The sequence below is a fragment of the Chrysochloris asiatica genome, unplaced genomic scaffold, assembly GCF_000296735.1.
Source record: "Chrysochloris asiatica unplaced genomic scaffold, ChrAsi1.0 scaffold00076, whole genome shotgun sequence".
Lineage (NCBI taxonomy): Eukaryota > Metazoa > Chordata > Mammalia > Afrosoricida > Chrysochloridae > Chrysochloris > Chrysochloris asiatica.
This window is the reverse complement of record NW_006408594.1, coordinates 13,029,007-13,042,797: the sequence shown is the minus strand read 5'-3', so window position 1 is coordinate 13,042,797 and position 13,791 is coordinate 13,029,007. Positions and strand designations below refer to the sequence as shown.

General features: G+C 39.1%; 1 protein-coding gene across 1 annotated transcript in view; it reads left to right on the top strand.

The window, feature by feature from the left end:
• The window catches only part of RFX4 (regulatory factor X, 4 (influences HLA class II expression)), a 222,706-nt gene that overhangs the window by 63,998 nt on the left and 144,917 nt on the right, over positions 1–13,791 (top strand). Inside the window, exon 3 of the mRNA XM_006865252.1 lies at positions 11,592–11,652. Within this exon, the coding sequence (XP_006865314.1) occupies positions 11,592–11,652 (61 nt within the window). The remainder of the gene's footprint in view (positions 1–11,591; positions 11,653–13,791) is intronic.

Sequence of the window (13,791 nt, the reverse complement as noted above, 5' to 3'; positions counted from 1 at the left end):
GGGGTCGCTATGAGTCGGTTCCGACTCGATGGCACCTGACAAAAACAACAACTGGTGATTGGAATGCAAAGGTTAGAAACAAAGAGGCAAATATGGCCTTGGTGATAGAAATGCTGCTGGAGACCACATGATTGTTGTTGTTGTCATTGGACTTCTTCATTGCAAATTACCACATGAAATAATTTGACTACACCTGTGGAAAGAGATGGCGTAAAAGCTCCATATCACCTGCCAAAATCAGGCCCAGGGTAGACTGTGGAACAGACCATCAGTTGCTCATATGCAAGTTCAGGCTGAAGCCGAAGAAGATTAAAGCAAATCCACGAGAGCCAAAACTCATCAGCCGCTCCTCAGAAACAGTATACAGGGTCGCTTTGAGTTGAAACCAACTCGATGGCACTTAGCAACAACAAAATAATGTCACGATTCAGAGTTAACCACTGCTGATGTTTTAATATTTCCTCTAGTTCTTTATTTCTAAGCCTGTATTTTAAAACAAAATGTTGTACATGTATCTATTTATCATTAATAAGTATGTATGGCTGTCATTTGTTAAGCATAGTTAGAAGTGCTTTCTCTCCATTATCTCATTCAATTGTCACAATAGTCCTATGAGGCAGCTTATTAATATGAGCTTCATGTTACAATTTTACACAGGTGGACACAGAGGCTTAAAGAACGCCATGGTTTGCCCAAGAAAACATTCCTAGTTAGTGGCAGAATCAGGACTGTTACCCAGGTGTCCTGATTATTGTCTGGTGCTCTTTCGGTTGTGGTCCTTTTGGCAGCCCCAGAAAATAATAATTTAACTCATTAGCGAGAGTGTTAAAGGGCATGAAGAAAGGAGACATTGGACCGATTCTTTTTAATGAAGTGCAGTTAGGAAAAAGAAGTCCTAGTGTGGCAGTGTAGAATAAGCACTCAACTGCTAACCACTAGGTTAGTGGTTCAATCCCACCAGCCACTCCTTAGAAACCCTCTACTGGGTTGCTATGAGTCAGAACCAACTCAACGGTATACAACAACAACAGTTGGGAAGAAAAAGCCCCCAAAAGGGGTCAAACCTAAACTCTAAATTCCTGATAGTTAAAGAGTCTAAACAAGAATGGCTGAGTTATTAACCCTAATCTGAGTCATATAAATTCTCATTTCCAACCTGAATCGATTGCTTTTGCTCCCTAGCAGTAGATTTTTATGTGTCTTGCAGCATGTTCACCAACAAATAGGAAGACTAAGACTGCAAAAGCACCTGAGGGTTCATGACCCATAGGAGCATCATCTTCAGAGAGAAGATCTCAGTAGTATGGATTGTACAAAACTGTATAGCTAGAACAGAGCTTTCTGAGAGCTTACACCTAGAAGATTCCCTGAGCAGTTATTACACCTTTCTTAATTTTCAACCATTCAGTGTTCCCATGTTCTGTTCAAACACCTACTTCTTGGTCCAGATACAGATTCCTCATGAGCACAATTTAGTGTTCTGGAATACTCATACTTTGCAATGTTGTCCATAGCTTGTCATGATTCACACAATTGAAAGCGTTTGTGTAGTCAATAAAGCACATCTTTCTGTGCTTTCAATAAAGCACATCTTTCTGTGCTTTCAGCCAAGATCCATTGGACATCAGCAATGATATCCCTCATTCCACGGCCTATTCTGAATCTGGCTTGAACCTCTGGAAGTTCTCTGTCAATGTATGATTGTAGCTGTCTCTGTATTACCGTTAGCAAAACTTTACTCGTATGGGATATCAAAGAGATTGTCTGATGATTTCTACATTCTGTTGGGTCACCTCTCTTTGGAATGGGCATAAATATTGATCTCTTCCAATCAGTCGGCCAGATAGTTGTCTTCCATGTTTCTTGGCAGAGATGAGTGAGTTCCTCCTGTGCCACCTCACTCTCTTGAAAGATTTCAATTTTCATTCCATCAATTCCTGGTGCCTTGTTCTTTGCCAATTCCTTTAATGCACCTTGGACTTCTTCCTTCAGTATCACTGGCTCTTGATCACTTGGTACCTCTTGAAATGGTTGAACATTAACCATTTCCTTTTGGTACAGTGACTCTGTGTATTCTTCCCATCATCTCTTGATGCTTCCTGCATCATTCAATAATTTGTCCACAGAATCTTTCAATAACAAAAGTCAAGGCTAGTGACTATATTCCTTCAATCTTCTTTTGATGCTTTTTGCATCATTCAATATTTTGCCCAGAGGATCCTTCAATACTTCAGGTCAAGGCTTGAATTTTTAAATAGAGAATATATTCATATATTTGATAAACAAAATGCTCTAATAGATCTTCATTAAGTTTAATAGTGGTTATCAGGGGCAGGTGTGTCACTCTAAGACAAATACTGGACCACAGGGAAGGTTTGAAATTCAAGGTCAGTGGTTCAAACTCCTCAGACACCCTATGCAGGGTCTCTATGAGTTGGAACAAATTCCATGGTACTTCACAACAATAACAACAGTGTTAGGAGGCATGGATGAAGGAAGGAACCATTGTTTAGGTAGCACAGAGTTCCTTTTTATGGGAAGGAAAATTTGGAAACAAATAGTGGTTATGGTTGTACATGATTGACATAATGGGTCTTATTGGATTCTACATGTGAAAAATGTTGAATTGGGATTGTTGTATTCTTTATATTTTTACAGCCATGAAAAAAAGTAGCCTTCTAGAAGGTTTACTTCTATGTCTACCTTCCTTCCTTCACTCCCAATCCTGTGTCCCTAGTGGTAAGCAATGGGTTCCTTTCTGCAAATAAAAATTCAAATATTCTTTCCCCCAATTTCTTACACACAAACAAGTAACACCTTCTATGCATTGTGCTGTAACTTGCTTTTTGTATTTAGTAATGAACCTAGAGTAAGGTGGCGGTGAGTCAGAACCGACTTGATGGCACTTCACAACAACAACAAAGTCTTTAAGAATATAGAGAGCATGCTCTTCACTTAAAAATAAGTTTTTTTTTTTGTCACTGTTGCCTACTATCCCATTGTGAGTTGGGACTATAGTTTAATTAACCAGTTGGACACTTGGGCTGGTTCTACTTTCTTTTGTTTATGATATAACTGCCACAAATAAGCTGGGTTCCATGTCACTTCATATGTGTCCAGGAGTAGCTGTCATTGTTGTTTGTTCTTGATAGGTGTGTTGTTTTTTATTAGGTGATTTTGTGTTAGCTCTGACTCAGAAAAACCCCACCTATAATAGGACACAATGTTGTCCAAGCCTGAGCCATTCTCACAGTAGGTATATTTGAGCCATTGTGTCAGTCTGTCCCATTGAGAGCCTTCCTCTTTTTGGATAACCCTCTACCCAGCTTGATGTCCTTCTCCAGGGGTTGGTCCAAAGCAAGTGAAGTAAATAGTCTCACCGTCCTCTCTTCTAACGAGTATCTGGCTGTGTGTCCTCCAAGACAGATTTGTTCATTTTTCTGGCAGTCCATTGGTGTATCTTCAATATTCTTCACCAACATCATAATGCAAACGTGTCAGTTCTTCTTTTGTCTTCCTTTTTCATTGTCCAGCTTTTGCTTGCCTATGAGGCAGTTGAAAATACCATGGTTCAGGTCAGGTATACCTTAGTCATCAAACTGACATTTTTGCTTTTTAAAATTTCACAAGGTCTTTTGCAATATGTTAGTTTTCCTGATGCAATACATTGATGTCTTGACTGCTTCTTCCATGAGCATTGGTTGTGGATCCAAGTAAAATGAAATCTTTGACAATTTCGATCATTTTTACATTTAGCATGAAGTTGTTTAGTTCTGAGGATTTTTTTTTTTAATTGAGTTTTAACTCATACAGACTAAAGTCTTTTATCTTCATCAGTAAGTGCTTAACGTTCTCTTGGCTTTCAACAAGCCAGGTTGTGTCATCTGCAAGCCAGAGGTTGTGAATGAGTCTTCCTCCAACCCTGATACTGCATTCCTCTTCACATAGTCCAGCTTCTCAGATTATTTGTTCAACATACAGACTGAGTAAATAGGGTGAAATGATACAACCCCAATTTTAAACTATGCAGCATTCCCGTCTTCTGTCCTAATATGGGATGGATGGCTGGCAAAGGACATCTGTAATTTTGGTAGAATCTGCCAAATGACCTTCCTTCCATAAAGGGAGCTATACAGTTTATACTGCCCTGTAAGGTCAAAGGTCAAAGTTCTACAGCATTGCAGCAGAGTTGTTAGGCCAGAGTTTGGATTTTTGTGAATCTCATAAGTGAGGAATGGGATTTTAGTGTAATTCTCACTGAGTGAGGTTGAGCATCTTTTCATGGTTCAGGAACATTGATATGCTTCCCATCAATCATGTGTCATATGCGTGGCCTTTCTCCTCTTGGTTTTATGGGAGCCCTTCCTATGATGGGAAGATAAGACCTTTGTCTCTGGTGCGATTGCAGCTCTAGTGGGTCATTATCTTTGATCCTAAAGGTGCTGGGCGCATTTTTCCCCCCATGTAGACATTTTGAATTTTTCACGTAGTAAAGTTTATCAACCTTTCATTTTGTGGATTTCCTATCAGTGTTCAAAATGACCTTTCCTACTCCAAGGTTATGAAGGAATTCATCCAGAGAAGGTAAAAGGAAGCAGGTGTGGGACTGTGCTAAGCAATGCTGGCAACATCACAGTTTTGCTTGGGATTTAGCCCTGTTCCCACGGGCAAAGCATTTATGCCAGGGGCTTATGTCCACTGCCAATGGCCTGAGTGCCAGGCATCTTGATCATCAGCTGGTAGCCCTTACAGGAAAGAAGGTGGATAAGGGGAATTACAAGTTTGGCAAACCCATGTTTCCAACAGGTGAGGCCTGTCCAGGTGCAGCCAAGTCAATAATAAGAGGAAATAGAATTAGAACTTTGCAGCGAAACTCGAAACTCACATAAACTTGAACCTTTCCTGGGATTTGCAAAGAACTAATTAATTTAGAAACTTTCTTTTTCAATATTAAACTCAGCTACAATGGCTCCAGGCAGGAAATATTCTGGAATAGGTTCCCAAATAAGAGTCCTGTGAATTCAATCAGCATAGAGGCAGAAGTGATTGGCCAGACAGCATGTTCCCTGAAATCTTCAATCTAGTACTACAGGTTTGAAGAGAAGGAGGCTTATAAGCATTAAACTTTGGGGAGGTTTTGATTCCATCTCAACTGAGTCCCTGTCATGGCTTCTCCACTCACTGTGTGACCTTGGACATATTGCTTCAGCTCTTTGAGTCTCATTTTCTTCCTCTGTTCAAGGAGAGAACACTAATATTAAAGTGCTGATATTAGAGACGAAGGCTGGCCATCCTGGCTTCTATGGAGCATTCTGGCTATACTTCTTCCAACACAGATTGCTTTGTTATTTTGGTGGTCCATGATACTTTTTAACTTTCTCCTCCAGCACCATAACCCAAATGCATCAATACTTCTACGGTCTTCTTTATTCATTGCACAACTTTCACATGCCTATGAGAATGTTGAGAATATCATGGCTTGGGTCAGGTGCCCCTTAGTCCTCAAACTGACATCTTTGCTCAATGAGAAGTAAAAAGAAGAGGGGGGAAAAAAAAAAAAGTATTCTCATACAATTTGATGAACTTGACCTACACCTATGGAAGAAGTAGCTCAAAAGAGGGAACAAGTCCTTACAGCAAAAATCATTCCCACCCCCTCCACACACAGAGTAGACAGAGATGGGCAACTTGGACATTGGCTACCCAAAATGGGGGGCGGGTAGCTACAAAGGCAAGAAGTGACTGGCTTACAAGCTTTCAAGAGGGAACCTAGATCCAGGGGGTCTGGAGGAAGGTAGAATCTCCAGTGAGTAGTATTCAGTCTGACTAGGCGGAGCTGATGCAATGAAATGCAGACGGGTCTCTTGGGATACAATAGTGAATAATTGTTATCAGGACTGATTGTGAGGGTCGCAAATGTAAAGGTAGACATTTTATAGCAAGGAGGGGAGTGATTAACTTTTCAGTCTAGGAGCGGAGGTCCCTAGGACCATCAAGGGAAAAGAGCAGAGAGCGGGACCCTACCCAGAGAAGCAGTGATGCCTGAAATGGAGGCAGAGATGAAGACGTGGAGCGATGGAGCAACTGGAGACTCTAGACTGAGAGAGGGAGAGTGACTGTGTGCTGAAGACCTGGGGGGTATGGGGAAAGGATTGCATGGAGGGGATTGTAACCATGGCAATGAGATGATATACTATAGAATGAACGTAAAACTAATGTTCTCCCATGTAAACTATCACATAATTCACAATAAAACATTTAAGAAAAAAAAACAAAACACCTGACATCTTTGTTTTCAAAATAACACTTCAAAATATGTCTTGTGCATCAGATTTGCTTAATGCACTATGTCTTTTGATTTCTTGACTGCTGCTTCCATGAGTGTTGACGGTTGAGCCAAGCAAAATGAAGTCTTTGACAGCTTCTATCTTTTCTCCATTTCTATGGATGTTGTTTATTGGTCCAGTGGGGAGTAACGACTGGACTACTGGGGTAAGTTAAAAAAAAAGTATTGTTACTACAGTTCCAGTTCATTCATAGATGGGTTTATTCCAAACAAAATATGCTTAAGCATGTCTCTGCCATCAGTGGATGGCTGCAGACAGGTTCTCTCATTAGGGTGCCTGCCCCCACCCTCCCCAAAAAAGGTCCAATCAAAGCAGTTACTTCTGAGGTAATTGCTGGGCCCATTAAATTCAAAGTAGGGAGGTCAGACTGTAACAAAAGGGTAATCTTGGTAGATTTTTCTGAAGGGCACAGGTATGGGTTTCACCTAATGTCAAGAAAACAAAAATCCTCATAAATGGACCAACAAATAACATCATGATAAATGGAGTAAATATTGAATTTGTCAAGTACTTCATTTTGCTTGGATCCACTATCAGCACTCATGGAAGTAGCAGTTAAGACATCAGTTTGAGAACTAAGGTTCGCCTGACCCAAGTCATGATATTTTCAGTTTCATATGCATGTGAAAGCTGAACAATGAATAAGGAAGACGTAGAAGAATTTACGGATATGCCTGAAGCCTGAGAGCCGAACTCTTGCCATCCTGACTTTTAAGGAGCATTCCGCCTATATTTCTTCCAGCACAGATTTATTTGCTCTTCTGGTAGTCCATGGTACTGCCAGAAGAGCAAACAAATAGTTTGAGAATATTGGACAAAAAGTCCAATATTCTTCTCTAACACCATATCTCAAATACATCAATTCTTCTATGGTCTTCTTTATTCATTGCCCAACTTTCACATGCATATGAGGTTATTGACAATACCATGGCTTGGGTAAGGCACAGCTTAGTCCTCAAGCTGACATCTTTGCTCTTGAGCATGTTAAAGAGGTCTTCTGCTGCAGACTTGCCTAATGCAATATGTCATTTGATTTCTTGACTGATGCTTCCATGAGTGTTGATGGTGGATCTAAGCAAAATGAAATCTTTGACAACTTCAATGTTGTTTCCATTTATCTTGATGTGTTTTTTTTTAAAACCATCCAGTATCCGTTTGTTCTGTTTGAATGACTGCCTCTTGGTCTATGCACAGGTTCCTCATTCGTATAATTAATGTTATCCATAGCTTGTCATAATCCATACAATTGAAAGCCTTTGCATAGTCAAAGCACAGGTAAACATCTTTCTCTGCTTTCAGCATGCAACTCCCGTCTAGCTGACACAAATTAAGTGTTCAATAAATATTTATTGAACTAATTAATGTGATCTTTACAATAGCCCCATAGCATAACCACTTTGCAAATGAAGAAGAATGAAGCTCAAGGAAGTTGAGTGGCTTGGTTAGTCATGGCCAGTATCTTTTTAAATGGATTCTAACATTTTGGTCTTTTTGCATAACCCAAGTGGACTGAAATGCTGAAATGTAAAGAACCAGGAAGAAATCAACCACCATGTCAATTCTAATGAGAACAGAAATGTTAGTAATGTGCCAGTGTAGGATAGGTAGAGGTTTAGTCATGCCCCGCATAACATCTGTTCAGGTAACATCTAACCGTATATACGTCAGTCATCACATAAGGTTATAATAGAGGTCAGAAATCCCAACTGGAGAACAAGATGTAGTGGGCATAACCGGATGTAGTGATACCACAGCATGCAATATATGTATCTCATGTTTCTTGTATACAAAGCAATTGGGTCACCTGGCACATAATGGTACAGCTGATAGTCATAATAAATGGCTGTTACTGTACTATATACACTTTCTAAAAAGTTTACTGTGTAACAGTTTATGTTTTGACTCATAGGCAGCAACATTCAATCTCGTTTATCCTGAGTCTCTTGAGCATTGAAACATCATCTATCTGTTTCATTTTCTTTTAAAAGTATTTCTGTGAAATATATCATGGCTCCAAAATGCAGCAAAAGGCAAAGTGATAGCAGTAGTAAAAGGCAAAAGAGAAGGATCCATTTAGAAGTGAAACCAAAGGTTATTAAACAACATGAAAGCGGACAATCAGTGCTATCTAGGCACATCACACTCGACAATCACAATGATCCTGAAAAAACAGAAAGAAATTTCTCAAGCTGTTAAAGGATCAGCTCCACTGAAACCTACAAGGCTAAGGAAAATGGAGAGGGACCTATATCAGATATGCAGGAATTACTAAGGACATGGTGGGCCAAACAAAACTGCGAATCCCTCTCAACACTGTGACTACCACGCTAAGGCAAGAAGCTTGTCAGAGATGGTTAAAGGGAAAGGAGAACCAGAGTGCCATTTGGTGCTCACACACCGTCCAACTTACAGAATGTCCTATTTCATAGAATACATTAAGTGGTACATGATTGTATATTTAGGTTGTTTGCATACCTTTTCCTTGTTTTTAAAATATATAATTGATAAAGTTTTTATATACCTTTTTATTTCTTTTTGGATGGCTTATTTTAATTTCTCGCTGTGACACAAAGTGATTGGAAATTCAAGATAGCTCTCAAAATTATTCTCAAACTGCTTACCAGTCAACACTACTTTCAGAGAAAAATGAGGTGTCAGTTTGACCATATATACACCAGCATTGGATGTGATCCTTATTTATAATTTTCCATTACTCTCAGATATGTAAAATAGTGCCTCATGCTGTTTTTCCTTTTTATTTCTTAGTGAACACGTAGGGTGGGTATTGCTCTCCGTGTCTATTTACCAGTCATCTTGTGAGACCATGTTCTTCATTGTGTTATTCTTTTATTTCTGTTTCTAAATTGTAGAAGACATTTATGGAGGCAGACTTCACAATGTAATTAAGCATCAAGCGGAAGACCCCGTGCTAGGCACTAGTGAGATAGAGTGCAAAGCTGACAGGGACATTTCTCCTACTTCTGAATGAGTTTACAGCCAAGTAGGAGAGATGGATCTTTATAGAAATATTGTGATGGATTAAGGTGGTTCAGTTGTTTGTGAAATATAGAGGCAAATAAAGAACAGAGGAGCAGTGATTCATGACTTTGAAGCATTGGGGAAGGCTTCAAAGAAGTGATATCTTCAAAGAAGTGATATCATCCATCCACATGGAAGGATGACAGAGATCTAGAAAGGAAATTCAGGTTGGCAAGGGAACAGAAACAGGTGCTGAAATATGATGTACCGAAACAGATCCTTTGTCTCTGAGAACATTAGAGTTTGTATCAGTTAGGAGTCCTGGTGTGGTGCCATAGGATAAGCATTCGACCTCAAGGTCCATTTGAACTGTGAGGTCAGTGGTTCAAACTCATCAGCTGCTCCCCAGAAACCCTATACAGGGTTGCTATGAGTCCGAACTGACTCAATGACACTTAACGACAGTAACAACATAATAAGAAAGAAGTTGAGTATGATTGTTGAACAAGCAAAACAAAATTTTGCCAAAGTGTTTATAAACAAATATTTTAATCAGAATATAGCAATATTGAATCAATATCAATTCTCAGCATGAAGATATTCTTTGGATGCCATTATAATAAGCTAATTTAAAAAATTTTCCTGTATGATATGCACCATTTGCTTTTTCTTCCATTTTCATTTTTGTTTTACTTAAGTTGACTTAATTGGTGTCGATTCTTTTCTATATACATTTTGCACCAAGGATTTATTTCATTGATAATTTTATGTGCCACGTATTTCATTTTGTTACTTATATTTGTGGGTTTGGACATTATTAATCTTCTTTTGAGGTTGACATTTGTATCAATTTTCTGGAGTCGGGTTTTGGGGATCATAATGGTAGCTTCATTTTTATTGACTCTTTGCATCCATAATAGTCATTAGGAATTAGGTTAAGAGACTGGTTATACATTTTTCAGTTATCCATGATAAAATTATGAGCAGATCCCTGAGATATGCAACAGCTGATCTCTCATTCAGATTGCTGTATCGAAGGAACCAGAAACTACCACCCGCAGGCCAAAACTGCCCCACTGCTTGTCTGCTGATGTATAGGCAGCCTACAAGCTAACAATGGTTTTTATAGATGAACATTTGCAATGCGTTTGCATTAGAAAACACTAACTGGATGTGGCTCTGTAGTTTCAGCAGTGGACTTCAACAACAACAGCACAACTTTGAAGCCCAGTTCAGAAAACTGTTATCCACCCCACTCTCAAATCATTTTATTCTTATAGGGTCTCCAAGGAGTGGCTGGTGGGTTTGAACCGCCGACCTTGTAGTTAACAGTCCAGTGTTTATTCTACAGTGCCACACCAGGATGCCATATTTTAAAAAGTTATACTTAATAAAAAAGTGCTGCAAAAAAAAAAAAAAAAAGTGCCGGAAATGTTTTCTTTCTTGTCATATAAATACCTACATAATACTTTTACTTTTGCCTTGCGGCCCACAAATCCTAAAATATTTACTCTCTGGCTCTTTCAAAAAGAAAAAGCCTACTGTCACTCTGTTGCATTCCTAGCCTAATTCTTTTGAACACTTACTTTGTTTTCCATTTTGGTTACAAAAAGCAAATGGTAAAAGAAGTTATAAATTCTTAGGGCCAAAATCAGGGAGGCAAGTGCCGTCCTTCTGTTGGGAAATCTTAAATGGATGAGTATGATTCTCTTGTTCTGTGACAAAGAGAGATGGCTCTTCAAACTCTAAAATGTTATGTCAAAGAAAGATGCAAACTGATTTTTCTATAAAGCGGTTTCCGATTTTCCTTATTAAAATATGATATGTCACAATAAAACGTTTTTTGTTTTGTTTTTTAAAAACAACAATATATCTAGCACTCATAAGGTATGCTCAATCATTTAGGATGAAAAGGGCAACATTTACCTATGGACAAAGTTAAGAAGGGACTGGAAGGAGAGTGGAATGGAAATAGAAGCTATTAAGAGAAAGTGAGATCACTGTTGTTGCAGGGAGGGGATTGCATTCATGGAGATGAAACAAACTGTATGACTTGTTGAATGTAAAACTGATGATCTCTTCTGTAAACATTCAATTCACAATAAAAAGTTAAAAGAAAATACATCTAACATATTGGAATTGCCAAACTATTGTTTTCAAAGCATCAAACTTTGAGGGAAACGAGGCATTTGAAATTTGAGAGCTGAAAGGCTTTTTTTTACTTTTTCCTGCTCAAATTAGCTCCTTTGTTCTTTTCTTTAACAGATGAGGAAAAAGAAAATAATAGAGCATCCAAGCCCCACTCCACTCCTGCTACTCTTCAGTGGTAAGTATCCATGTATAGGAAGCTGTCACATGGTGGTGTGCTCATATAACCAGATGTTTCTACCTACAGGATGGGATGTCACTTGAATACTTTGAACTTACCATAATAATGGTTCTAAGGCAGACCTCAAATCGTCTTAGAAGAAATGCACCTTAGAAGCAAAGATGGGGAGACTTCATGTCAGGTAGTTTGGACATGTTATCCAGAGGTACCAGTCCCTGGAGAAGGACATCTTGCTTAGTAAAATGGAGGGGCTGTGAAAATGAGAATGCCCCCAACAAGACAGGTTGACATAGTGCCTGCAACAATGGGCTCAGTTAGAACTGATTGTCAGGATGGGGCAAGCTGGGGCAGTGTTCTCTTCTACTGTTAGTAGGGTTGTTATGAATCAGAGCTGACTGGAAGGCACATAACAAAAACATGGCAACTTTTTATTCAGTAACCCACATAAAAAATGACTTAATTTATAGGTATCTGTAAAATGCTTAACCCAGATCTAGCCTTGGAGATTAGACTTTTTGTATTTTTTTTTTCATTTTAAAGAGCGCTGGTAGTATAGAGGTTAAAGTTGGACTGCCAACTAAAAGGTTGGTGGTTTGAACCATAATTGTTTTTTTGGGGAAAGACATGGCGGTCCCTTCCATAAAGATTTACAGCCTTGTGAATGCTATGTGGGGCAGTTCTACTCTGCCTTTCAGGGTCCTGGAGAGTCCAAATCAACTCGACAGAAGTAGGTTTAGTGGGCATTTTTATTTTGAGGTAGATTTTTCAATATCAAAGCACTGGCAAGGACTGGATTCCATATGCATGTTATGAATTGATTTTAACAAAAATCTATTCTTGCAATGGTGTCCTGGTGTGGCACTGTGAGCTACAAAGTCATTTGAACTGCAAGGTTGGTGGTTCAAGCTCACCAGCCACTCCTCAGAAACCCTATACAGGGTTAATATGGGTTGGAACCAACTTGATGGCACACAACAACAACAACATTCTTGCAATTAATAATGTTGCAGCAAATGATAGAAACAAAAGACTGTTCACCCTTACCAATGAACTCTTAATGAATTAACTGCAACCATACTACAGTATTTTTGTTTTAAAGTTTTTATTGTGAATTGAGTAATAGTTTACATGGAAGAACATCAGCATTACACCATCATTTCATTGCAATGGTTACAAATCTCCTCTGTGCATCATCATTCAACAGTATTTGCTTCCATTCCCTTTTTTTGGGAAGAGGAGCGTGTACACAGAAACACTCAGGAATATATAATAATTTAAACAACCAAAGAGCACACTCTATAAGCTTGCCTCCTGGCCGCCAGTACCCAGTCCCTCTCTTTCCATGAGTCCGGAGTCCTCAGTCCTCAGCTGCTCCCTCTCTCCATGTCCTCATCTCTGCCTCCATCTTTGGTGTCGCTGCTTCTCTGCATAGGGTCCCGCACCCCGCTGTGCTCTTCTCCCTTGGCCAGTCTTACTTTTTTTTTTTTTAGAAGTTAAATAACCTTTATTTTAGGGTCACTTATAGCCATAAAAAGTTACATTTATTCTACTATCTCTATTTTTTTTAAATCAAGATAAACAGTAATAAAGAAAATGTTTTACAGTGAAGCTAGCCATTCCATAATCAAGCTATTTTAGGGATATCAGGTGTAAAGGAGAAAACAACATGAAATGATGCACATGGTTCAGTTTCTATAGGGCTATGCTGTGATTTTCCTTTAAAAAAAAAGTCTATGAAAAGCGTTGTGGGGAGGGGTGAACAAGAAACTCTGAAAAGCTAGCTAGTGCTCACAGGTGAAGACTCTTCCTCCTCTCTTTCGCTAATTTTTGCATCCAATTCACTCTACTTCCAGTCAGTAGCCTGGAGAGGCTGCCATTTCTACTCCCTAAAGCACAGATCAAAGCCCTGCTGGGAATAAGTCTGGGTTTAAACAATTGATCCTAAGGAGAGTATTAGTTGCCTTAGCAATTTGCTTTTTTTCAAAAGACAGCCAACCATCTTAACATTGTTGTTGTTATCAGGTGCCATCGAGTCGGAACCAACTCATAGTGACCCCATGCACAGCAGAACGAAATAATGTCCGATCCTGGGCCAACCTCACTACCACTGTCACACTTGAGTCCATCAATGATGCC